Source organism: Coregonus clupeaformis, chromosome 4 (assembly GCF_020615455.1).
Source record: "Coregonus clupeaformis isolate EN_2021a chromosome 4, ASM2061545v1, whole genome shotgun sequence".
NCBI classification, from domain to species: Eukaryota; Metazoa; Chordata; class Actinopteri; order Salmoniformes; family Salmonidae; genus Coregonus; species Coregonus clupeaformis.
The window spans coordinates 9,545,622-9,572,780 of NC_059195.1; the positions used below are offsets into that span (position 1 = coordinate 9,545,622).

At 47.0% G+C, this 27,159-nt stretch overlaps 1 protein-coding gene across 2 annotated transcripts in view; it reads left to right on the top strand.

Moving 5' to 3' along the window:
• The first annotated feature begins 1,550 nt into the window (after positions 1-1,550).
• The window catches only part of LOC121551620 (acid-sensing ion channel 4-A), a 174,036-nt gene continuing 148,427 nt past the window's right edge, over positions 1,551-27,159 (top strand). For both annotated transcript variants that reach the window (XM_041864327.2, XM_041864335.2), the window contains exon 1: positions 1,551-2,524. In XM_041864327.2, coding sequence (XP_041720261.2) covers positions 1,949-2,524 — 576 coding nt within the window. In that variant the 5' untranslated portion in view covers positions 1,551-1,948. The remainder of the gene's footprint in view (positions 2,525-27,159) is intronic.

Below are 27,159 nucleotides of genomic sequence, written 5' to 3' on the forward strand. Positions count from 1 at the left end.
TGGAGCTTGGAGCATAAGAATTTCACTGTACCCTGCGATTACATCTGTGACCCTGTGCATGTGACTAATAAACGCTATCTAAGATTATTTATTTTTTACCTGTCTTGGCTAAAGGCAAATATAATGATCTCCAATATGTGAAATTATTCCATTTGCCATATGTGTCTTCTATATTTTTTGGTAGCAGGAATGAGAGCTGTACCCCTCCCCCAGGATGATGATCAGCCCAGCCCTCCATGTGGCTGCTGTAAATAACCTCAGGATCCTCAGGGTATTTCTATATAAAATACTTCATGTCCAGCAGACCTCACTGCCAGAAGCATGGTTAAACCATGTAAGCATCATTCCCACCAAGTGAAGGGAATTTTCCTTAGATATCTTAATGTATAAGGAATTATGATCAAGGGTCCTTTGTTTGACAGAGTAAAAGCCCTTGTTGGAGTAACTACCATGACAATGATCAAGGGAGAAATATACAGTGAGGATTCAAGGTTATGGCTTCAGTAGTTACTTGGGGGCACCTTGTCAGTTCTCACTGTTGATAGGAATTTCCTTGGCTTGCACAAACTAAGGTTATTTTGTTGTCTTTGCAGTCAATATCTCAATCCTTGATCATTACTTATTTCTATAATTTGACAAGATTTCATGCTAATTGGTTATACTGCCAAAAATAACTTTCCTGCTATTTCACAGTATGACTTACTCCCCCAGTCTATGTAGTGAGTAACTAAGACAGGGGAGGGTGAGCAAAAAATACATTTCAATCTGTAATAATCCTGTTTCTCTACGCTGTCACCATCTCTACTTGAGGGGACTTGGCACGTGTGTTTAAAGCGGTTCAATTCACCTTTTAAATATGCCTTTTCTTTAAAGGTTCCAGTCCCCTGTGATGTGACCAGCATGATTAATCCCATTTAAAGGGGAATAACATGCATTAGGGAGCCCAATTTTGTGCCTCCTATTTACATAATTTATTTTGGCAATCTGGAAAAGGGCTATTAACAGCATGAAGGCACACACTGTAAAAGAGGAGGGAGTGGGGGAGAGGGGGGGAGGGGGATAGATCGATACTTTATTTCAACATCTCCAGCGTCATCTTGGTCCCAGATCAGAAGGCTTCCACTAATTCAAATTTGTGCTGGAGCCTGTGACACTACCATTAATTCCTGATAAGAAAGGACCGTTGTACTGCCTTCCTTAATCTCTGACAGATGCTTCAGCTGGATCGATAGTCTTTCACTTTTTTTTGTTCCAAAGAGAAGATTGATTGCTAGGAGTTACCTGGTGCTCGTTTCTACTTCTCTCACTCCTCATTATTGTTCAAATTAGGCATTTTCTGGGGACCCGAGGGAGGTGGCATTAAAAATCAGTGACCCACTGAAATTCACATCAAGCACCAGATGTTTGGCAGAACAACCTTTGACACCAACTTATTACGGTCAAGGAGTAAGACAGCGTTTCAAACAAGTGGATTAAGCAGGAGCAGGCTATGGAAAGATCAGGGACATACGACGGGGGAAGTTACAGCTCGCGCCAGTGAGGAGGAAATAGTCACAATGCTGCCTTCTCATGAATCATTAAGTAGCCCCATGCCTCTTAGCTCTACTCAAAATGCTGCGTTTTCTACTATGGGTCTGAAACGGAGAGCAAGGGTGTTTTTTGACAGCTGCATTACTGCTGATAAGCAAGACTCTGCCAGCTGATCAAGTACTGAGACAAGCATCCCGAGCAGCAGCAACACAGCAGCACTAGTCACTACGAGCAGTGGCAGTCAGTAGCAGCAGCATTAACAGCAGAAGCAGCAGCAACAGCAACTCTCTCCTGCCTTTTTTTCTTCTTTGTGGAGTTATAATCTGTTCTGAGAACAACAGCCAGGGAAGACGGGACAAGTGGATCAGGGCTGATAGCTGTCATCAAAACAACCCCAAACGCAGACCTGGCTGCCCACATGCCGATCGAATTTGTTTGCAAAATCAAATTTGCAGAGGAGGATGAGAAGCAGAAAGGCAAACAGGATGGGGACAAAGAGAGCCTGATTGAGGAGAGCTGCACACCTCCAGCTAAGGACCTGGTCGGCTTCGCCAACTCCAGCTCTCTCCACGGGATTAACCACATCTTTGTCTCGGGGCGCCTGGGCATTCGGCAGACCCTCTGGGCACTTGCCCTTTTGGCTTCTCTGGCACTCTTTTTGTACCAGGCAGCAAAGTGTGCCGTCTCTTACCTGGAGCACCCTCACGTCACGGCTTTGAATGAGGAAGCAAGTCCCGAGATGGTCTTTCCCGCTGTGACCATCTGCAACATCAACCGCTTTCGTTTCTCTGCTCTCACCGACGCTGACATCTACCACCTGGCTAACCTCACAGGTCTACCGCCAAAAAACCGGGATGGCCACAAGCCCACTGATTTGGACTATCCTGCACCGGATATGCAGGACATCTTCAACCGGACGGGACATCAGCTGGATGAGATGCTGAAGAGCTGCAACTTCAGTGGACAGAACTGCTCTGCCGAAGACTTCTCTGTGGTAAATTGAAAAGTTTCCCAAATTAGCTGACTTGCTTGTGTCTTGTTCTGAGAAATAACTTAATTTAATTCAGTGTTCATCTGAACTAAAACATTTCAAATACTGAAAACACAAGGTATTAGAAAAATAAGTATACATGCTCTTATGTATTCTGAATTTTATGAAACACAGTTCCTTGTGATATAGCACTTTTCTTGTTTTTCCAAAACACCTGGAGGCCTAAAAGAAACTGTTGAAGTCAGCAAAATATTTTAAAGTGTAATTAGTGTAATTTAAATTCTCTGTTCTAGTGTTACTTGAAGAGCCATGTACTTTTTCTGGGACAAGCTTATAAAAATAGGATTCAGAGCTCTGTGTCAGTTAGCTTTCATCATGCACAGGGCAGCAACAGTTCTCTCATGATTTCCTAGTGTTTGAGAATGTAACGGCATGGAACAACTGCTCTGGCTCCCCTAATGGGAAAAAAGAAAGCTGCGCCTGACTGTTTACTTTTCAAATACACAACTGTGATTTTGTACTGCCTCTGATGCCAGCAGCTGAGAGAGTTCATGGCAACAAAATCATATTTTAAAAGCGAACTTCTCTTTCCCTTACTCCCTCTCTCTTTGTCTCTCTGGCATTGCGGAACCGCTGCCTAGATCTCTCAGCTCTTGAACCTTTCAGGAAGGAAGGAGTAATGTTCCTCCAACGTTGTATTTCAATCTCACTGCTGTTAAGATTAAATATTTAGAGACAGACATACATGATTTTTGCATTAGCCAGATTGACTAAAAGGAATTAAAAAATGTCTTCTCTCACATCCGGTCAGGAAGGTCCTCTGTCTGTGTGTGTGTGTGTGTGTGTGTGTGTGTGGGTGTCTGTGTATTATGTGTGTGTGTGTGGGTGTCTATGTATTGTGTCTGTTGTGCACTATTTATTAAAGCCACAGTCCTGATAGCAGATGGATTTTTTCCCTCTCTCCAGGAGGAACAGGAATATGCAATGGCTTTAGTGATGATAAAGGACTGGTGTCAAGTCTTAATAGGGTGTGTTGAACATTGATATGCTCACTTTCCTGAGACCCAAGGATTATCTCTTATCATGGTGATTAAACAGTATTACCCTTTGATCTGCCATGTTACAGACCAAGGAAATAATGACTTATCCTCCCTTATTTCTGTGACTGTTGCAATGTATTTGCAGCTTGTTTCTATATGTAGTACTTCTGATCTTCAAAAGAATCACTCACATAATGACATGTTATTGCCCCTGACATATAGTAAGATCCCTGTAGATTTCTCTTTTTTTCATCATGCTAAAATAATAATAAAATGACGGGTAAAGATGGCAAAATACTGTGGAGATGCGATTCCAAAAGTTTGCAATGTGCTTGGGTTCAAGCTATTGCTACACCAGTTGATGAGAATGTCCTATGACACTTTGACAGTCCCTTCTCTCTAAGTACATTAATTAGGGGAAGATTGTGACATCCAGGAACGGGGCTGTCCTGTGTCAGCTGTTGAAACCTCGCTAGTTCCCCGGGATGGGGAGTGACTTCAGCACAGATTAAGATCCCGTTGAAAGTTCCTAAAGTTGCTGTTTTCTCTCTGTCAGCTATGTGATCTGCATTTCGGGGGCTGTCAGTTAGATTTGTTACAGGCTTCCTACTGCCTCCACGCATGACAAGTCATTTATTCCACCCCCAAAGGCCGCACAACTGGGAGGGAGCGTCCGTGTGAGGAGCCAGCCTTCCTGGGTTGGGAGCTCTGGGTGAGGGCAGGCAGGGATAGGATGGGAGGGATGTGCGCTAGCTAGCTAACGGGTGTTAAACCCAGCCACAGTCTCTCTCACACGGCATGTACTCCTCTTTTCATGTGTGCGTGCCTCTGAGGAGCATGGAGCAACAGAAGTGTGAACCACAGTATGCAGCTAAGGCTGAATATTAAACTAACTCAGTAGAAGCATTGTTATTACAGGCGAGATGCTATTAAACACACACTCTTTATTATGTTCCTTAGTGATTTGCATATATCGGGAAGGCCTTTTGCTCAGGGTTGTGATTTTCAATGGATCATTCAGAGGTTTCCAGATGTTTTGTTTAGGTAATGACGGAGATGTTGCTCTGGGGAAAAGTGTCTGATGAGTAGTCTCATTCCAAGGCATTTGTCATTTCACTATTTGTACCTATAGAAACATTCTGTCTGTCTTTATTACCTTGAAACTGATATTTTATTAGGATATTTTTCAACTGGTCTCTCACAAAACACTTTAGTGTTCTCAAGTTACATGGTGTGACACACTGTGAGTCTGAATCATGTGCTTTGAAATGCAATAATTGGAAAGGGAAAAAGGAATTCAAACCATGCATTTGCGCTTGAGGCACTCAAGACCCCAACAAGATAGCGATACATAGCAATTTATTTTACATTCTGGTCCCTAAGAGTGAAATGATTGTCAAAGAAAAATAAGCTTAGTTCAAAACTTGTGTGTTTGTCATCCAAACACAGTAGCTCTGTGGAACCCTATCGTCAGAAACACCTTGGATAGACGTGGACCTGTTTTTCACAAGATTGATTGGTGTATTTTTTGCTGTTCTTTTGCATTGAAAAGAAAATGCTAAGAAAAATGCAGCTACTAGCGTAGTCGTATTTTATGTTTTACAGATGTAACGCAACGTTAGCCATTCCCGGTCCCTATTCAATTCAACAACCTGTTTTCCAAGTAGGTCTTGATGTTTATATTGAATTTAAGAATGTATTGACTGGTCAACAAATAGGAAAACAAATGGCTGATCTATTTTAGGACGCCGTCGTACATAATTACATATCAGAAGGATTTGTTTCCCTTCATTAGGCAGATTGTCCTCATTGTTTGACTAGCATTTTATACCATTTGGTATAATTAAAAATCATATTGACTCTGATTATTTTAGCACCGGATAGAGCTGACCCAACATGCCATGAATAAATATTTTATTCCCAGTTTTTTTAACCTACAGGATAATTGTTCTTTCATTGTGTTGTGCTATCGTGTAGATCCGTCTCCGCAGCATGTGCAGAGAGCCCTTTGGCATTTTAAAGAGGATATTTTGGATTTGTTTGCTCTCTCGGTCGGCTCTGTTTGCAGCTGTATTATCAGATTTATCTCGCATTAAGGACAGATCCCTTCTGCATATATTCATATGATGTTAGCAATCTATGAAACCTGGGTTAACGCAGACACAATTAAAGGTCCCCCTCTGCAATTTGTCATTTCTGTTAAGTCCTTGTTGAGAGGCGGGTATGTAAGTCCTTGTTGAGAGGCTGATGTGTAAGTCCTTGTTGAGAGGCTGGTGTGTAAGTCCTTGTTGAGAGGCTGGCGTGTAAGTCCTTGTTGAGAGGCGTGTATGTAAGTCCTTGTTGAGAGGCTGGTGTGTAAGTCCTTGTTGAGAGGCTGGTGTGTAAGTCCTTGTTGAGAGGCTGGTGTGTTTTAATAGATCATTGAATATTTAACAACGTGATCCTGAATGGTTAACTGTTCTTGATCTCCTCTACCTCATCTATTTCAATCAAATCAGAAGTGTTGGAGCAAGGATAATGAAATCAATAGTATGCAGAATGGCTAGGCAAGCATGTATGGTGATGCTGTTGTTGATCCTTACCAAGGCAGACATCTGCCTAACTAGAGATCTGGGGCTTTGTCCATACACTATGTGGCTTTGAGCCAGCTTGTATTAACCTACAGCTTGTTATTGCTAAGCTCTAGTGAATTTCCTATCGGCAAAAACTCACAAGTCAACAACAAAAGTAGGCACTCTTTATATCTGATTCCTTTGTGTCGTCCTGTGAAATGTTTTCCCATGAACAGGTGCTCTGTGTTGACTCTGTGTGGCTGGCACCCACTCTCTCCCGGTGTGGCATGTCTCTCTTGTCTTGGAGTGAGTGCTGCAAATGAGCGGAGTGTGTGAATGACATCAGGTCCCCCAGTGGGTTCAGGTCCCCCCCCCATCCGTCCAGCACCCTGACGGAGGACTGGGGACCGTGAAAGTGACCGCCTTTCTGGAGCTTCATCTGAAACAGCCTGTCAATTAACCGTCCAGTTCCACTGCTGTGGGCCTCTCTCTCCACAGCTTACCATGCTACTCCACATCTGATGTACAGACCCACTCTGAATTCAGAGCCATCTTTAGTTAGGTTATGAGCAGCTAGGGAGACCACAAATGTACATCTGTTTTTCCCTCTAATGCACAGTCTTTATAGCTATTGCTCCTCCATGTGTAAAGAAATACTTCCGGTGATCCTGTATCATTCTGCTCTTTTTTTAATCAGTCATTTAGCAGACGCTCTTATCCAGAGCGACTTACAGTTAGTGAGTGCATACATTATGATTTTTTTTTTTTATACTGGCCCCCTGTGGGAATCGAACCCACAACCCTGGCGTTGCAAACACCATGCTCTACCAACTGAGCTATATCCTTGCCGGCCATTCCCTCCCCTACCCTGGACGACGCTGGGCCAATTGTGCACCGCCGCATGGGTCTCCTGGTCGCGGCCGGCCAAGACAGAGCCTGGATTCGAACCAGGATCTCTAGTGGCACAGCTAGCACTGCGATGCAGTGCCTTAGACCCCTGCACCACTCGGGAGGTGGTGACCACTGCTCTCTGATGGGGGATACGCAAAGAGTACTGTAGGTGTAACCTATTCCAGCCCTGTCCCACACACTGTCCTCCTCCTCCACTCTGCCACGCTCACTGGAGATGAATTAGTCAAATTGGTCGGCTGCTTTACTCGATATGCATCATCAACATCTAATCAGATAAGTCCAACCTGTCACCAGCTACTGTATAATACAAAACCAAACTGTTTATTTTCTTAAAGGATTTGGCTTTTTTATAATTCCTGAGCAGATTTAAAACATCTTACCTCTGCAAGGTTTGGAGCACTAGGCTGTATATGAGGAGAAGCTAGAGCTTGGGGATGGCTTCTAACGCCACAATAAAGGCTTCTAATGCTCTGGTGCAGCTAACCCCCTTCTAACTCCTGTGTGTCTTCTACTCATACATTTGTCTCCTTTTGACAAGTAGTACACCAAGCTGTTGGTGGTGTTAATGTGTGTGCATGCGTGCGTGCTTGTGTGTACACACACGTTTCATCACAGGCTGAAGGACTTGGTTCAACAAGATTGATAATAACCCCCAACTGGCCCTCCCCTTCCATGGATCGATACATCCTTCAGTCAGATTGCTTCCCAGGCCTTAAGCCTAGTGTGACTAATTATATGGTTGCTGTGTTTTGGTCTCTGCTGCATTTGTTGATGCTGCCAGAGCCAGGTTCGAGTTTGATTCTAGTCTAGAGCAACATTTCTATTTGTAGAAACAGAGTTGTTGGTCGAACTCAGTCAATATAGGTGACTTTTCCTCATTTACATGTAAAGTGTGCTCCAATGGTCTAGTACTATTAAGTAATGAACCATGAGTAGCCATTTCCAAACCTCATACAATAGTGGGCTGAAAATACATTTGGCATTCTCTATACAGTGGGGTCCGAAATTATTTACACTCTTGATAAAGATGAGCAATAATGAGTGTATAAAATAAATAAATCAAATACAGAGCTATATTGTATGCTCAAAATAATGGGGAAATTATATTATTTTATACTAATAGAATTCTAAAACACTTCTACATTAATGTGGATGCTACCACAATTACGGATAATCCTGAATGAATCGTGAATAATGATGCGTGAGAAAGATAGAGGGTCAAAGATCATAACCCCAAGACATGCTAACTTCTCACCATTACCAATGACAGGGGATGTTAGCATGTCTTGTGGGGTATGATTTTTGACCCTCTAACTTTCACCCCCATCATTATACACAGTTCATTCAGGATTATCCGTAATCTTGGTAGCATCCACATTAATGTAGAAGTGTTTAGAAACATTCTATTCTTATTTGCAATAAAAGTGACACCAAAATGACACAATACATTATTTACCATTTGTTTCTATTGGGCACAAAATAATCTGAAACACAACCAAAAATAACTGCAAATGCATACAAGTTTGTAGAATCACAAGCTTGATGTCATTGCGTGCTAGGAATATGGGACCAAATACTAAACATTTGACTATTTATTTCTAGGAATATTTAGGGGTGTCTTATTTTAACCCCTACCTTTTTGAGAAAAAAAGTATTACTTGTTAAACAAAATCTTTCTCTGAGCAATTGTAGAAGTATAAAATAATATAATCTCCCCATTGTATGTAACGTACAATATAGCTCAGTATTTGAATTATTAATTTTATACAGTCATTATTGCTAATCTTTATCAAGGGTGTCAATAATTTTGGACCCTACAGTATGTTTTGAAAAACAGTGTTTGCGCTCTCCGTCTGAATACAGTAGGGCTGCATCTCAAATGCCACCCTATTCCCTATGTGTGAGCAGTAATGAACTATACTGAACAAAAATATAAATGCAACATAAAACAATTTCCACGATTTTACTGAGTTACAGTTCATATAAGGAAATCAGTCATTTGAAATAAATAAATTAGGCCCTAAACTATGGATTTCACATGACTGGGCAGGGGCGCAGCCATTGGGTGGGGCATATGCCCTCCCAGGCCCACCCATGGCTGCGCCCCTGCCCAGTCATGTGAAATCCATAGTTTAGGGCCTAATTTATTTATTTCAATTGACTGATTTCCTTATAGCCAGGCCCAGCCAATCAGAATTAGTTTTTGCCCCACAAAAGGGCTTTATTACAGACAGAAATACTCCTCAGTTTCATCAGCTGTCCGGGTGGCTGGTCTCAGACGATCCCGCAGGTGAAGAAGCTGGATGTGTAGGTCGTTGGCTGGCGTGGTTACACGTGGTCTGCGGAGGCCGGTTGGACGTACTGCCAAGTTCTCTATAGCGACGTTGGAGGCGGCTGCACACTCCCTCAAAACTTGTGACATCTGTGGGATTGTGTTATGTGACAAAACTGCACATTTTAGATTGCCTTTTTATTGTCCCCAGCACAAGGTGTACCTGTGTAATGATCATGCTGTTTAATCAGCTTCTTGATATGCCACACCTGTCAGGTGGATGGATTATCTTGGCAAAGTAGAAATGCTCAATAACAGGGATGTAAACAAATTTGTGCACAACATTTGAGAGAAATAATGTTTTTGTGCATATGGAAAATTTCTGGGATCTTTTATTTCAGCTCATGAAACATGGGACCAACACTTTACATGTTGCGTTTATATTTTTGTTCACTATATAAAGGGAATAGTGCACCAAGTAATGTTCTATATAGGGAATGGGGTGCCATTTGGGACATAACCTAGGTGCTGATGATGAAAGCTACTGACCAAAGATGCACTGTACAGTAAGTACTCTTTCCTTTCTTCAGTGGAGACAGCCGTGAGAGCTGTTTTTGCTCTGTTTTCAATTCGCCGAATACATTAGTGGAAATGCTTGTGAAAAATTTATCAAGCCTGCTTTTAGACCACACCAGTTAATGGATGCGTGCCTGTCATATTCTTTAACCAGTATTGCTTATATACTTTGGAAGAGACCGTATGTTTACATTTGAAAGATATTTAAAATGTAGAAACCATTGTGGCTGCGATTTGTATGGAAATAGCAGTGATCACTTGGGCTACCATTCAGTGACAGGAAATGACAAGGAGCACAAATGTCACGGTACATATCTACCCCCAGCACTATCTGTATCTGCATGAGGCATTGTCTGTGCCTGGTATATCTGCTTGGCTGGACAATTGGCCCGTGTTCTGAATTATGTCTAATGTCACACACTTGGCTCGGCCCCTTGTTGATCTTTCGAGGGTGGCCTGGCCCCACACTTGCATAAATTATAGAGCGGAATTTCAAACATTGTATCTCCTTTTCTGTGCCCATTTTATACCTTTTTGCATATTTGCCACTATTGCTCAAAAAATATATGCAATCCAGGTAGGACCTACAGTGGCATGACAGTCAGGTGTGAAATTCTGTCTTGATCACTCAGATCATAAGTGTCCTGAAGAGGACCACTACTAGAATCACTTTTCCTGTGAGAGAGGTTTGTTAAAGCCTGTGGTATGGTTCCCTATATTGCTATATATAGACTCTAGAAAACATTAGGCCTGATTTACTAAGCATTTAAACTAGTACAAAGTTTGCACCTTTGAGTTTTAGAAGGGCATCCACCATAGTGGGATGATTTAGCTCAGAAGGGCATCCACCATAGTGGGATGATTTAGAAGGGCATCCCCCCTAACTTAGAATATCAGATGCAAACTTTGCACTGGTGTAAATGGACATCTGTTATGTTGACTGGGGAAAAAATAAAAATGGAAATAACCTTTGACGGTACTTTAGTTAATTAAGGAATGAATATATTCAAATAAAGTAAATAAATCATGTCTAAAGGTAGCCTAGTTACTTGAACAAGGTTTTACAGTACCTTGAATAAATCACAAGTTATGCCAAGATTTTCATGATCATTGATATATTTATATTTCTGTACATGGCCTAATCTTTCCAGACAGACAATTTCCCTGTGTGCCAGACTAGCAGGTTGTGTGGAGACGTGATGTTGACAAACCACTCAACCTTCAGGTGCAGAGAAATGTCATCTGATTTTATTTCCCAGTGCTTGATTTGCAACCTCTCATTTTGTCATCCTGCTAGTAAATTTTACTTATGACATGACTGAGGTGCAGGGAATACATTAGCGTAATCAACTGCACTTAAAAGCACCAAATTACTTCCTCTTAGATTCCAATATGATATGGCTACACTGTCTATTTATTCATGTTTTTTCCTCCTCCAGTCATGCCATATTACAAATGAATATATACATTTTGTGGATATACACACATTTACACAATTTAAAGTAAACATTGGGAAACTGAATAATTCGGGTGGTGCAGCAGATTACATGACTGGACCCCTCGACATTGTACATTCCAAATTCACTCTGACCATGACTGGTCAGTTGGTTCCTCGGTGGTCCAGACAGGGCCGGACTGTGTCTCTCTTGGCTGTGGTCTGATCTACTCTTCATGTCCCTTTGTCTTCTGCCTGACCTACACCTTTCCCCTGGGGTCTGTCCCAAATGGCACCCTATAAGCCATGGGCCCTGGTCAAAAGTGCACTATATAGGGAATATTGTGCCATTTGGGACACAACCCCTTGATTAAAGTCTACAGCTGGAATAAGCAGAGCTTCGAAGTGAGTCACATAAGCAACCTTTCCAGCTTTAAGAGCAGTCTTGTAACTACAGCTGTATTTGTTGTTTCTTTATACACTGAGTGTACAAAACATTAGAAACACGTGCTCTTTCCGTGACAGACTGACAAGGTGAATCCAGGTGAAAGCTATGATCCCTTATTGATGTCACCTGTTAAATCCACTTCAAGCAGTGTAGATGAAGGGAGGAGACAGGTTAAATAATTATTTTTAAGCCTTGAGACAATTATGACATGGATTGTTTATGTGTGGCATTCAGAGGGTGAATGGGCAAGACAACATTTTTAAGTGCCTTTGAACGGGGTATGGTAGTAGGTGCCCGGCGCTCCAGTTTGAGTGTGTCAAGAAATGCAACACTGCTGTGTTTTTCACACTCAACTGTTTCCCGTGTGTATCAACAATGGTCCACCACCCAAATGACATCCAGCCAATGGCAGGCCAGTGGTCGAAAACGGGACATTGATGAAAGAGGACAAAGGAGGCTGACACAAATTGTGTAGAGCAACACACAGGCCACAGTTAGTCTACTGACAGTCCAGTAGAGTCGTGGTCAAACGTTTTGAGAATGACACAAGTATTGGTCTTCACAAAGTTCGCTGCTTCAGTGTTATGAGATATTTTTGTCAGATGTTACTATGGTATACTGAAATTGTAACGATCCCGGCTGTCTGAGTCGGGTCCTGGTCGTAATCTCCAGTTTCCCGAGGGTTCGGGAACGCTCCGGGGAGCGCTCTGGTTTCCGCACCTGCTTCCCATTAGCAATCTGCACACCTGGGCCTAATCAGCACCTTTCTTAGGCTCTGGCCCAACATCCAGTTCCTGCCGGATCGTTAGCCATGAACAGTAGGTGTATCTGCGTATCAGTTAGAGTATCTAGCGTGAGTTTTTGTTGTTTTGTACTTTGTTGAGTTTTGTGTCCTTACCTCCGTTTTTGTTTCACCTGCAGTCACACGTCCGGAACCTTCACCCCACCTCTGCCTGATGGTCGGCGGCTGCCGAGGCCATCACTGGACCTTGCACTGCACCCCCAACTACTCATCCACGCCGCCCGCTCTGTCCCTGGAATATTCTGCACCTTTTGTTTGTATCCGAATAAACCCTCACTTTCGTTCAACTCTCCTTGTCCTGGTCTGCTTTTGGGTTCTGGCTGAGGGAACTGTGACAGAACGATCCGGCCAATTATGAACCCAGCGGACCTGGACTCCGTTCGCCATGCCATCACCCAGCAGGAGAAGATGTTGGGCCATCATGCACGGTACTACAGGAGATCGCGTTGGCAGTTCGGAACCTCTCTACCGGTCTGACGGAGGTCCAGGACCAGCGCAAGTTTCCGGTGGAGGATCCACACCGGTTTCACCCATCCCGCCTGCCGCTTCTGGAGCTGTGTCCTTCCGTGAGCCCGAGGTTCCGGCGCGGATAGATATGAGGGGGAGCTGGGAAGATGCCGTTCCTTCCTTATGCAGTGTGGATTAGTGTTCGATCTACAGCCCTACTCTTATGCTACAGACAAGGCTAGGATAGCCTTTGTGATTGCGTTGCTGCGTGGTCGAGCGCTGGAGTGGGCTTCAGCCGTTTGGGAGCAACAAGACCCCTGCTGCTTCATACCAGGGGTTCACGGCCGAGTTGAGAAGCTCTTCGACCATTCCCGTCCGAGGGAGGGACGCAGCTAGGCGCCTGTTTTCGCTTCACCAAGGTACTCGCTAGCGTGGCCGACTTCGTGATCGAGTTCAAGACGTTGGCTGTGGAGAGTGGGTGGAACGAGGAGTCTCTGCAAGCGGCCTTTTACCAGGGTCTGTCGGAGCAGCTCAAGGATGAGTTGATCTCCTATCCGGAGCCTAGTGACCTGGACAGCTTGGTAGCCTTGTCTGTCGGGTGGATAATCGAGTCCGTGAGCGAAGGAGGGAGAAGCAATGGGGTCCATCCAATCGATCAGCTTCTCAGTTCCCAGTCGGGTCGGGTGGTGGTCCAGAACACGTCGATCATTCTCCTCCACAAGGGATTAGTGGAGAGGTCCTCTCTCCCGATTCTGAACCCATGCAAGTGGGGGCGCACGGGTTAACCAAGGAGGAGCGTCAACATAGACGTAGGACCAACTGCTGCCTCTACTGTGGTGCTCGGGACATTACATCTCCACTTGCTCCCTGCGGTCGTCAAACTGCCCGGCTCGCTAAAGTTGGGAGGACTTTTAGCGAGCCAGTTTCAACCTCTCAGTACCTCTGTCAGACCCCGCTTCCCGGCTACCCTTGTGAACAGGAATCAGAGCTTAGCGCCTAACGCTTTTATCGATTCAGGTGCCGATGGAAGCTTTCTTGATGCCGAGTTGGTGGAACAGCTGGGGCTTTCCAGGCGCAATTGCCGAAGCCATTAGGCGACCACTCTGAACGGCAGTAGTCTGAGCGACGTATCACGATGAGGACTGAACCGGTTAAGATGCGGTTGTCAGGGAATCATTCTGAGATGATTTCATTTTTCATTCTGCCGTCTTCCCATGTTCCTCTGGTCCTTGGATACCCCTGGCTGAAGGAACACAATCCCACGTTCGATTGGGTGACGGGCAAGGTAACGAGTTGGAGCCTGGATTGTCATGCTAACTGTCTCAAGACTGCCTGCCCTCATTCGGTTACCAGTCAGGTGATTGAGGCTAAACCTCCAGATTTGTCCCTGGTTCCCGAGACATATCACGATTTGGGGAAGTTTTCAGTAAGCAGAAGGCTCTGTCACTCCCCCCCACCGACCATATGATTGTGCCATCAACCTGGTTCCTGGAGCTGTCTACCCCAAGGGAAGGTTATACAGTATCTCCCGACCTGAACGTGAGGCGTTGGAGACCTACATCAAGGAGTCCCTAGCTGCTGGTCTCGTTCGTCCCTCGTCATCACCCCTGGGGCAGGATTCTTCTTTGTGGGTAAGAAGGATGGCTCTCTTCGACCATGTATTGATTATCGGGGGGGTTGAATGACATCACGGTCAAGAACAAGTATCCCCTGCCCTTGATGAGTTCTGCCTTCGACTCTTTACAGGGTGCTACGGTGTTCACCAAGTTAGACCTACGCAATGCGTATCACCTGGTCCGGATCAGAGAGGGGACGAGTGGTTGTGACGGGTTTCAATACACCGATGGGTCACTTCGAGTATCAGGTGATGCCGTTTGGACTGACCAATGCTCCAGCGGTATTCCAGAGTATGGTGAACGACGTCCTGAGAGATATGATCGGTCTCTTTGTGTTTGTTTACCTGGATGACATTCTGATCTTCTCAAAGGAACCTTCCGACCACGTCCAGCATGTCCGGCGGGTTCTGCAGCGATTGTTGGAGAATCGCCTGTTCGTGAAGGCCGAGAAGTGCGAGTTTCACGCCCACACGACATCCTTTCTCGGGTACATCATCTCCAGGGGAGAGATTAGGATGGACCAGGAGAAGGTTAGAGCGGTTCTGGAATGGGCCCAGCCCGGTACGAGATTGCAGCTCCAGAGATTTTTGGGGGTTTGCGAATTTCTACCGCAGATTCATCCGGGATTACAGCCGTGTGGCCGCTCCATTAACTGCCTTGACTTCCAGTATCAGGACCTTCAAGTGGAATCCGGAGGCGGATCGAGCGTTTCTGGATTTGAAGAGGCGATTCACCAACGCACCGATTCTCTCTCAACCGGACACGGCCCCGTCAGTTCGTCGTTGAAGTGGACCGCGTCTGATGTGGGGAGTTGGCGCCATCCTGTCGCAGCGATGCTCCACGGACAGTAAACTCCATCCCTGCGCCTACTACTCTCGTCGCCTTTCGCCTGCGGAGAGGAATTACGATGTGGGTAACCGGAGCTTCTCGCGGTGAAACTTGCCTTGGAGGAGTGGCGCCACTGGTTGGAGGGGCGGAGCAACCGTTTATTGTCTGGACTGACCACAAGAATCTTGCTTACGTGCAATCGGCTAAACGTCTCAACTCCCGTCCAGGCCAGGTGGGCGTTGTTTTTCGGACGATTCAAGTTTGTCCTGGCGTTCCGACCTGGATCTAAGAACGGCAAGGCGGACGCCTTGTCCCGGATGTTCTCCAAGACGGAGAGAGTGGGTCCAAGACCGAGACAATTCTCCCCCGGAACTGCGTCGTGGGAGCAGTTATGTGGAAGATTGAGGAGGAGGTGCTGGCGGCCCTTCGGACTCAGCCCGGTCCCGGTAACGGTCCACCCGGTCGGTTGTTTGTGCCTGAGTCGGTTCGTCCTGCTGTCCTCAAATGGTCCCACGCCAGTAAGATGGCTTGTCACCCTGGCGTGGCTCGGACAATGGCGTTTCTTCGCAGAGCGTTTTTGGTGGCCTGCCATGGCCGAGGATACTCGGGGGTTTTGTTGCTGCCTGTCCAGTGTGTGCGCAGAATAAGAGTACCAATCGGCCCAGCTCTGGACTACTTCACCCCCTTCCTATTCCCCGGCGACCATGGTCGCATCTGGCCCTGGACTTCGTCACTGGGTTGCCCGCTTCTGAGGGGAACACGGTCGTTCTGACTATCGTGGACAGATTCAGCAAGTTCGCCCACTTTGTGCCTATTGCCAAGCTTCCCTCTGCCTCGGAGACGTCCGAGATCCTGGTCAGGGAGGTTTTCAGGGTCCACGGTTTGCCCAGTGATAGCGTTTTCCGACCGTGGCCCTCAGTTTACCTCTGCTGTCTGGAAGTCCTTCTGTTTGGCCATTGGAGCTACAGTCAGTCTCACATCTGGTTTTCACCCCCCAATCCAATGGTCAGGCGGAAGAGCCAACCAGAAGATGGAATCCACGCTACGCTGTCTGGTCTCTTCCAACCCCACCTCCTGGGCCTCTCAGTTGCCTTGGGTTGAGTATGCCCACAATACTCTCCCTACATCTGCCACTGGGATGTCTCCCTTCCAGTGCCTGTATGGCTACCAACCTCCCCTGTTCCCTTCTCAGGAGAAGGAGCTCTCTGTGCCTTCTGTTCAGGCCCATATTCGTCGTTGCCACCGGACCTGGCATCGGGCCAGAAAGGCACTCCTTAGAGGTTCGGACCGGTATCAGCTCCAGGCGAATCGTCGCCGGACCCCCGCTCCCACCTATACCATCGGAGATAGGGTTTGGTTGGCCACACGGGATCTTCCGTTACGGACTGAGTCTAGGAAGTTGTTACCGAAGTTTATTGGTCCGTTTGTGGTGGAGAAGGTGATCAATCCAGTGGCAGTGCGACTCAAACTACCGAGGACGCTCAGAGTCCATCCCACCTTTCATGTCTCCTGCCTCAAGCCTGTCTTCCTCAGTCCTCTGTTGCCTCCTCCGCCTCCTCCTCCGCCTCCTCGGATGATCGGAGGTGGTCCTGCCTACACGGTGCGTCGCATTATGGATTCCAGACGGCGGGGCCGGGGTTTCCAGTATCTCGTGGACTGGGAGGGGTATGGTCCTGAAGAGAGGAGTTGGATTCCGCGGCGACAGGTCCTAGATGCGGATCTCATCAGGGACTTTACCGCCTCCATCCTGGCGCTCCGGGGGAGTCCGCCCGGGGCGTTCGTCGGAGGGGGTACTGTAACGATCCCGGCTGTCTGAGTCGGGTCCTGGTCGTAATCTCCAGTTTCCCGAGGGTTCGGGAACGCTCCGGGGAGCGCTCTGGTTTCCGCACCTGCTTCCCATTAGCAATCTGCACACCTGGGCCTAATCAGCACCTTTCTTAGGCTCTGGCCCAACATCCAGTTCCTGCCGGATCGTTAGCCATGAACAGTAGGTGTATCTGCGTATCAGTTAGAGTATCTAGCGTGAGTTTTTGTTGTTTTGTACTTTGTTGAGTTTTGTGTCCTTACCTCCGTTTTTGTTTCACCTGCAGTCACACGTCCGGAACCTTCACCCCACCTCTGCCTGATGGTCGGCGGCTGCCGAGCCATCACTGGACCTTGCACTGCACCCCCAACTACTCATCCACGCCGCCCGCTCTGTCCCTGGAATATTCTGCACCTTTTGTTTGTATCCGAATAAACCCTCACTTTCGTTCAACTCTCCTTGTCCTGGTCTGCTTTTGGGTTCTGGCTGAGGGAACTGTGACAGAAATATAATTACAAGCATTCCATAAGTGTCAAATGCTTTTATTGACAATTACATTACGTTTATGCAAAGAGTCAATATTTGCAGTGTTGACCCTTCTTTTTCAAGACCTCTGCAATCTGCCCTGGTATGCTGTCAATTAACTTCTGGGCCACATCCTGACTGATGGCAGCCCATTGTTGCATAATCAATGCTTGGAATTTGTCAGAATTTGTGGGTTTTTGTTTGTCCATCCGCCTCTTGAGGATCGACCACAAGTTCTCAATGGGATTAAGGTCTGGGGAATTTCCTGGCCATGGACCCAAAATGTCGATGTTTTGTTCCCCGAGCCACTTAGTTATCACTTTTGCCTCATGGCAAGGTGCTCCATCATGCTGGAAAAGGCATTGTTCGTCACCAAACTCTTCTTGGATGGTTGGGAGAAGCTGCTCTCGGAGGATGTGTTGGTACCATTCTTTATTCATGGCTGTGTTCTTAGGCAAAATTGTGAGTGAGCCCACTCCCTTGGCTGAGAAGCAACACTGCACATGAATGGTCTCAGGATGCTTTACTGTTGGCATGACACAGGACTGATGGTAGTGCTCACCTTGTCTTCTCCGGACAAGGTGTTTTCTGGATGCCCCAAACAATCGGAAAAGGGATACATCAGAGAAAATGACTTTACCCCAGTCCTCAGCAGTCCAATCCCTGTACCTTTTGCAGAACATCAGTCTGTCCCTGATGTTTTTCCTGGAGAGAAGTGGCTTCTTTGCTGCCCTTCTTGACACCAGGCCATCCTCCAAAAGTATTTGCCTCACTGTGCGTGAAGATGCACTCACACCTGCCTTCTGTCATTCCTGAGCAAGCTCTGCACTGGTGATGCCCCGATCCCGCAGCTGAATCAACTTTAAGAGACGGTCCTGGCGCTTGCTGGACTTTCTTGGGCACCCTGACGCCTTCTTCACAACAATTGAACCTCTCTCCTTGAAGTTCTGGATGATCCGATAAATGGTTAATTTAGGTACAATCTTACTAGCAGCAATATCCTTGCCTGTGAAGCCCTTTTTGTGCAAAGCAATGATGACGGCATGAGTTTCCTTGCAGGTAACCATGGTTAACAGAGGAAGAACAATGATGTCAAGCACCACCCTCCTTTTAAAACTTCCAGTCTGTTATTCTAACTCAATCAGCATGACAGAGTGATCTCTAGCCTTGTCCTTGTCAACACTCTCACCTGTGTTAACGAGACAATCACTTACATGATGGCAGCTGGTCCTTTTGTGGCGGGCTGAAATGCAGTGGAAATGTTTTTGGGGGGGATTAAGTTCATTTTAATGGCAAAGAGGGACTTTGCAATTAATTGCAATTCATCTGATCACTCTTCATGACATTCTGGAGTATAGGCAAATTGCCATCATCAAAACTGAGGCAGCAGACTTTATGAAAATTTGTATTTGTGTCATTCTCAAAACCTTTGACCACGACTGTACAACATTGGTGCCCAAAGACCCATAAAATAATGCAGAACTCGTCGTACCTTGACACGAATGGGGTATGGCAGCCAACGACCTTACAGAGTTCCACTTCTTTCAGCAAAAAACAAGAAACTGCAGTTGCAGTGGGCTAAGGAACGAAAACACTGGACACTGGAGAATAGGAAAAACATTGCCTGGTCTGATGAATCCCGGTTCCTGCTGTTTCACGCTGATGGGAGGACTAGGGTATGGAGAAAACCACATGAGTACATGCATCCATCATGCCGCATGTCAACATTGCAGGCTGGCGGTGGTGGTGTGATGTTGTTGTTGTGGGGTGTGTTTTCATGGCACACATTGGGCCCCTTGATAAAAGTTGAGCAACGTTTGAATGCCACAGGATATCTGAACATCATTGCCAATCAGGTGCATCCCTTAATGGCAGCAGTGTATCCATCTGAGAATAGATTTTTTTCAGCTGGGTAATGCCCCATGCCACAAGACTAGGATTGTCCAGGAATGGTTCCACGAACATGACAGTGATTTTAGCTTAATGCAGAATGCAGTGGCTTGCCCAGTCACCAGATCTCAATCTAATTGAGCATCTGTGGGATGAGATGGAACGAGCTATTCGGAGTAGAGATCCACTACCAGCCAACTTGACAAAACTGTGGGAAGCATTGGAGTCAATATGGGCCACCATCCTTGTGGAATGCTTTCGACACCTTGTTGAGTCTATGCCCGACGACTTGAGGCTGATCTGAGGGCAAAAGGGGGTGCAACTCAATATTAGGAAATTGTTTTTGTTTTGTACACTCAGTGTACCATCCTTCCCTGACAGTGTTGTCAATATTAATTATGTTTATCCTAATGTAGGCTAATGTGAAAGCTGTGCGTTTCATTGTCAATAACGTGAAATAACCTATTAAAGTTGAATCACAGATAACTTGGTGCACATCAGGAAAGAAATCTGAAATGTGTGCTGACATTGATCCAGCAGGGAGAGGACCTAGTGGCTCTGATTTAACACTGTTGTCCCAAGAGGGAAGTCCCTTTGGCCATTAATGGCAACACTGTCCTCATGGCTTTGGTTTCCCTCATGACCATAGAAACATTATTTATGAGGATCATAGGTCGAGGTGTATAAGGGGATTAAAAGTTACTTGGGAGAGTCTTGCCCATCATCAAACATTGTTGCATAAAACAAAGCACTTATTTTAATAACAGAATTCACTGCACTTTTGATGGTCACGCACTACTGTGTGTGTGCAGCTGATTGGAGCACTTGAACGTAAATACCTTAATTAGAGCTTTTCTCATCTAAAGATAAGTTAAGAATATAGGCTATAAATCAGAAATCAGCAATTCAGACAGCTTTTGGGGCACATTCTTACCACAAGTCTGTGAATAATTTAACATCTTTATCTGGCACTCCTGGCTCATTTGGTTGTTTTTTCTACATCACTATGAACGTTTTAAGATATTATTGGGCATACTACATTTTTATGTCTCATACAGCTATGTGTAATAGATCCAATAAGACCCCATTGAGTTGTTTGCCGCCATATTGGGAAAAGGTGAGGAACTGAGAAAGTTAGAGGGTCAAAGATCATGCCCCCAAAGCATGCTAACCGACTTTGGGAAACCCTGGCCTTGGTAACCAAACATACTTGCTAGTTTAGCTAACCAAACCATTTGTCCTAGCTTGCTATTATGAAAATAAAATTCAACAAAAGCAGCTCAAACATGTACAGTAAGAAATAACTATAGCCATTGAATTCTAACGTGCAGATATGCCATGCGTTATAGGGAAATAATGCACTCTCTAGGATACACTTCAAGCCAATCAGATACGAGTATTCAACAATGCCATGGTATGAATCATTTTGAAAAGGTAATTGCATGACCTTTCAGAACCACTTGTCAAACAAAGATTAAAATGTATCGGGGTTTCCTTTTTTAAGCAATTTATACAGGTAATTCTGATATGTACCCTAGAGGTCAAAGGTCAAAGTTCTGATGACCTGAACATTCCAAAAACGTTGGATAGCTGTGAATCTAAGCTTTCCAATTATATGATTAAAGGGTATACGTGAGCAATAACTTGTTGTATACTGACATTGTTTGTCAAAGGGTAAAATCCCTATGAGAAAAATTAATGGGATGGAGGGATGAATGAAAGAGTGATAACAGAGAAAGCTACCATCGCTGTACTGCTATCACACATTTTACAACTCTAGGGACATGGACCTTCAAGAAAATCACTGAGACATCGTCGTCCCAAGTGAACCCGACAGTGTCATGAGCCCTCTCACTCCACTGGGTTACCACCTTAAGTTGTTTCCACTCTGCTCACCACTCTCTCTCTACTCAGCCTAACTAGCTCCACCTGTCCCTGCTCTGCTCGGCTCTAATTACTCTGCCAGCTGCGCTGCATTACCCACTAACCTCTCCCAGTATTTATAGCCCTGTCTTTCAGCTCTCCTGTGTCAGATCGTCTGCAAAGCTCACACCCGGAACCTGTTTGCTCGCGCTTCTGGCTCACCCTGGTTTTGTGACCCCGGACCTGCCTGTTCTTGGATACTCTTCTGCCTCAGGAGATCCAGACCTGCTTCTGCCATTACGACTCCTGACTACTCTTCAATCCCGGTAACTCTGACCAGCCTTCTGCCTTGCTACTACGTATTTTGGATTTCCCTTGAACTGTACTTCTGCCTGTTTTCATCCGCCCCGTTGTGTCTGTGTTTCCTCCCCCCCCAGGACTTCTGGACCACCAACCACCGGGCGTCATCGGACGCATCGCTGCCACTGGGGGAGGCACAGACCCAGCACATCGGACGGGATAACCCCTGGAGCCTTCACTCACTCCCCTACATCCCTTTCCCCTTAAGTTTAAATAAACTTTCTGGTGTGACGCAATTGTGGTCCTCCTTGTCGTCTGTCTGAATCGTGACAGTACGATCTGACCATTATGGACTCAGCGCACACTTCCCCCGACATGGAAACCGAAGAACCTGAGCAACCCACCGCCATGCTACGCCTGGAACACACTGAGAGAGGCTAGGCCGCATGAGCGGCGACATCACCTCTCTGCTTCAGGCCGGCTACCAACAGCATCAGCAGTTCCAGCAGCACCAGCAGCAGTCCCAGCAGCAGCAACAACAACTTCGCCATGATCATTCAACTCCTCACCAACCTGACCCCAGCCAGTCTGCCCACCAGCCCTGCCCCCGAGTTACCTGCCCCGGTCATTGCAGCCGCTGCTCGAACCCAAGATTGGAAACCCCGAGCGGTTCAACGGCGATTCAACCCAGGTCCGGCCATTCCTGACTAGCTGCCGACTTCAGTTCTCCTTGCAGCCAAGGACCTTCGCCACGGAGGGGGCTAAAGTTGGGTATGCCATCACTCACCTGACGGGCCGAGCTCGACTCTGGGGAACAGCAGAGTTCGAACGTCAAACCCCCGCATGTGCAACCTTCGACCTGTTTGCTGAGGAGATGCTGAAGGTGTTTGACCTGGATTCCCCAACCGCAGAGGCGTCTCGTGAACTGTTCAGTATTCGACAAGGCAGACGTACAGTCGCAGACCATTCCATCGACTTCCGAACCCTGGCTAGACGAAGTTCTTGGAACACACCATCGTTGGTGGACGCGTTTCTTCCATAGTTTGGCTGACTATATCAAGGACGAGTTGGTCTCCCATGAACTGCCTTCCACTCTTGATGAAGCCATCGCACTGACTGTCAGGATCGACAGAGGGATACAGACCCGTCGTCGTGAGAGGGGGCGCCAAGGTCCACCTACTACCGGCATTCGGAGAGATCCGACTGGGCTCCTGTCATCTACTGCCACTCACCCAGTTCAGCTTGATCAGTCTGAGCCTATGGAGATTGGGCGAGCCTCTCTCACTCCTGCAGAGCGCCAGCGACGCTTCACCTCAAACCTCTGCCTCTATTGTGGAGGTGATGGACATCGTGTGGTAACCTGCCCTTTAAAGGGCCGAAGCTCACCGGGCATAGGGGGAGTCCGGTTGAGTTCAATGACCATCCAGTCCTCCGACCGCAAACCCCTGCTGCAAGTTCACCTCCGCCTCCCTGACTCAACTCACACCCTGGCTGCTCTGGTGGATTCTGGCGCCGAAGCCAACATAATGGACATCAAGCTGGCACGCCAACTGGGACTGGAGAACCTCCGTTTGACACCTCCTATTCCTGCCCGGGCACTGGACGGACACTTACTCGGATCGGTCACTCATGTCACGGCCCCGGTCTCGATGGGTCTGTCCGGAAACCATCAAGAAACTATCCAGTTTCACCTGCTCCCCTCTCCAGGCCAACCCCTCATCCTGGGTTACCCATGGCTCCGCCCGGCACAACCCTCAGCTCGACTGGGTGACCGGGGTGATCAGGGAGTGGGAGAGGACTGCCACCGAACCTGCCTGCTTGCCGCCGCACTACCCCCTCGGCCAGTACCTACTAACTCCGCTCCTGACCCCTCCAAGGACCCTGTGTCGATTCTGCCAAGTCCCTGCATCGTTGCAGCTCTGACCTGGGCTGTTGAGGAACAGGTGCTGGAGGCTCTCCGTAACCAGCCAGGTCCCAGCACTTGCCCAGCTGACCGCCTTTTTGTCCCCGAAGACCTGAGGTCCCAGGTCGTTCAGTGGGGACATGACTCCCGCCTAGCTTGTCACCCTGGCTCCACCCGCACTTACAACCTGCTCGCCCAGAGGTTCTGGTGGCCCTCTCTGAGGAAGGATGTACGGGAATTCGTCCAAGCCTGCCCCATCTGCAACCAACACAAGTCGTCCTGCCAGCCCCCAGCCGGATTGCTGCAGCCCCTGCCTGTGCCCAGGAGTCCGCTGGTCCCTGCTGCGCCTTGTCCTCCTCCTCCACGGCTCGTCGATGGTGGTCTGGTTTACACCGTCCGCCGCCTGCTTCGGTCCAGACGGAGGGGTAGGGGTCTCCAGTACCTCATTGACTGGGAGGGCTATGGACCTGAGGAAAGGACCTGGGTGCCAGCTAGTCGGATTGTGGATAGGACTCTCATCACCGCTTTCCACCAACGGCATCCTGATCAACCTGCAATCCGTAGGGGCCGCCCCAGAGGGGTCTCTAACCGTCCTGCCCGCTCGGCTTCCTGTCCTGTGCCTGATCCTGTCTCGGGACCTGTCCCATCTCCCGACCACGGCCCTCCGGCTTCCTCCGAGGATGAGGACGTTCGCTCGGACCGTTCGGAGGAGTTCTAGCCCTCCTCCGGCTCCCCTCCTCCCGCCCGGCGTGGTGTTGCTCTTGGGACTTCTGGGGCCGTCCCTTGGGGGGGGGGTTCTGTCATGAGCCCTCTCACTCCACTGGGTTACCACCTTAAGTTGTTTCCACTCTGCTCACCACTCTCTCTCTACTCAGCCTAACTAGCTCCACCTGTCCCTGCTCTGCTCGGCTCTAATTACTCTGCCAGCTGCGCTGCATTACCCACTAACCTCTCCCAGTATTTATAGCCCTGTCTTTCAGCTCTCCTGTGTCAGATCGTCTGCAAAGCTCACACCCGGAACCTGTTTGCTCGCGCTTCTGGCTCACCCTGGTTTTGTGACCCCGGACCTGCCTGTTCTTGGATACTCTTCTGCCTCAGGAGATCCAGACCTGCTTCTGCCATTACGACTCCTGACTACTCTTCAATCCCGGTAACTCTGACCAGCCTTCTGCCTTGCTACTACGTATTTTGGATTTCCCTTGAACTGTACTTCTGCCTGTTTTCATCCGCCCCGTTGTGTCTGTGTTTCCTCCCCCCCCAGGACTTCTGGACCACCAACCACCGGCGTCATCGGACGCATCGCTGCCACTGGGGGGAGGCACAGACCCAGCACATCGGACGGGATAACCCCTGGAGCCTTCACTCACTCCCTACATCCCTTTCCCCTTAAGTTTAAATAAACTTTCTGGTGTGACGCAATTGTGGTCCTCCTTGTCGTCTGTCTGAACCGTGACAGACAGCCCAAATTTGGGGGTTTGGCTCATGGACTATATAGAGTGCAATACTTTTGGACAAGGCACATAGCCTTTGCCATAGGGCTTTGTTCAAAAGTTGTGCACTATATAGAGAATAGGGTGCCATTTGGGAAGTATCTTCAGAGTAAAGGAAGGAAGGGGTAATAGCATGCTTCGGAACTGATCTCCAAAGTCCAGGAAATAAACAAATGTCACAGTGCTTCACTCACAAATCACCACCCTTTTTCCCTTCGTCTTTGACCTTCACCGTCGACTCTGTTCTAAGGGCAATTAACAGGATGCTAATGTTTCATTAGTATGTTCTACCATAATGAAAATGCTCCCCTGAGACCACTTGTATACTTTTCCATAATGGGTATAATGCCCCTTAACTGACAATTAATTAGCAAGTTGAGGTAGCAGGCTAATATATAAATAATCACCACGATATTGAGGAACATCAGGGATGATAATGTGCAATAGAACCTGAGATATAGGAGTGGTATTGAGATATATAGAACAAGACTTGTTATAGAACAAATAGGCTGCTCTTTGTGCCAAAAGAGGGCTGACAATACAATTGTTGCGCTCTTAACATCATTATATTCTTGAATATTGATGATCTAATGGGTATTGTCATACTTTCTGTAAAGAAGAGTATTTGGCAGCTCCTGAGGAAGCGTAACAGCTACGGATCAATAACAGCAGAGTACTATACATGATTATAAACTGGGTGGTTCGAGCTCTGAATGCTGATTGACTGACACCGGTGGTATATCAGACCGTTTACCACAGGTATGACAAAATGTTTATTTTTACTGCTCTAATTATATTGGTAACCAGTTTATAATAGCAATAAGGCACCTCGGGGGTTTGTGGTATATGGCCAATATATCACGGCTAAGGGCTGATCCAGGCACTCCACGTTGCGTCGTCCCTAAGAACAGCCCCTAGCCGTGGTATATTGGCCATATACCACACCCCCTCTGGCTGTATTGCTTAATTAAACTGAACAAATATATAAACGCAACATGCAACAATTTTAACGATTTTACTGAGTTACAGTTAATATAAGGAAATCAGTCAATTTAAATTAATTCATTAGGCCCTAATCTATGGATTTCACATGACTGGGCAGGAGCGTAGCCTTGGGTGTGCATGGGAGGGCATAGGTCCACCCAATTGGGAGCCAGGCCTAGCCAATCAGAATGAGTATTTCCCTACAAAAGGGCTTTATTACAAATAAAAATACTCCTCAGTTTCATCAGATGTCCGGGTGGCTGGTCCCAGACGATCCCACAGGTGAAGAAGCCGGATGAAAAGCCAACTGAGAGACCTGAGCACCTAGGACCATACGTCGGGACTACCGGCCGTGGTGACTCCTTGCTGTCCCCAGTCCGCCTGGCCTTGCTGCTATTCCAGTTTCAACTGTTCTGCCTGCGGTTATGGAACCCCTACCTGTCCCAGACCTGCTGTTTTCAACTCTTAATGATCGGCTATGAAAAGCCAACTGAGATTTATTCCTGATTATTATTTGACCATGCTTGTCACTTATGAACATTTTTGAACATCTTGGCATGGTTCTGTTATAATCTTCACCCGGCACAGCCAGAAGAGGACTGGCCACCCCTCATAGCCTGGTTCCTCTCTAGGTTTCTTCCTAGGTTTTCGCCTTTCTAGGGAGTTTTTCCTAGCCACCGTGCTTCTACACCTGCATTACTAGCTGTTTGGGGTTTTAGGCTGGGTTTCTGTACAGCACTTCGAGATATTAGCTGATGTAAGAAGGGCTATATAAAATAAAATTGATTGAAATTGATTGATTGATGTATAGGTCCTGGGCTGGCGTGGTTACAAGTGGTCTGCGGTTGTGAGGCCGGTTGGACGTATTGCAGAATTCTCTAAAACGACGTTGGAGGCGGCTTATGGTAGAGAAATTAACATTCAATTCCCTGGCAACAGCTCTGGTGGACA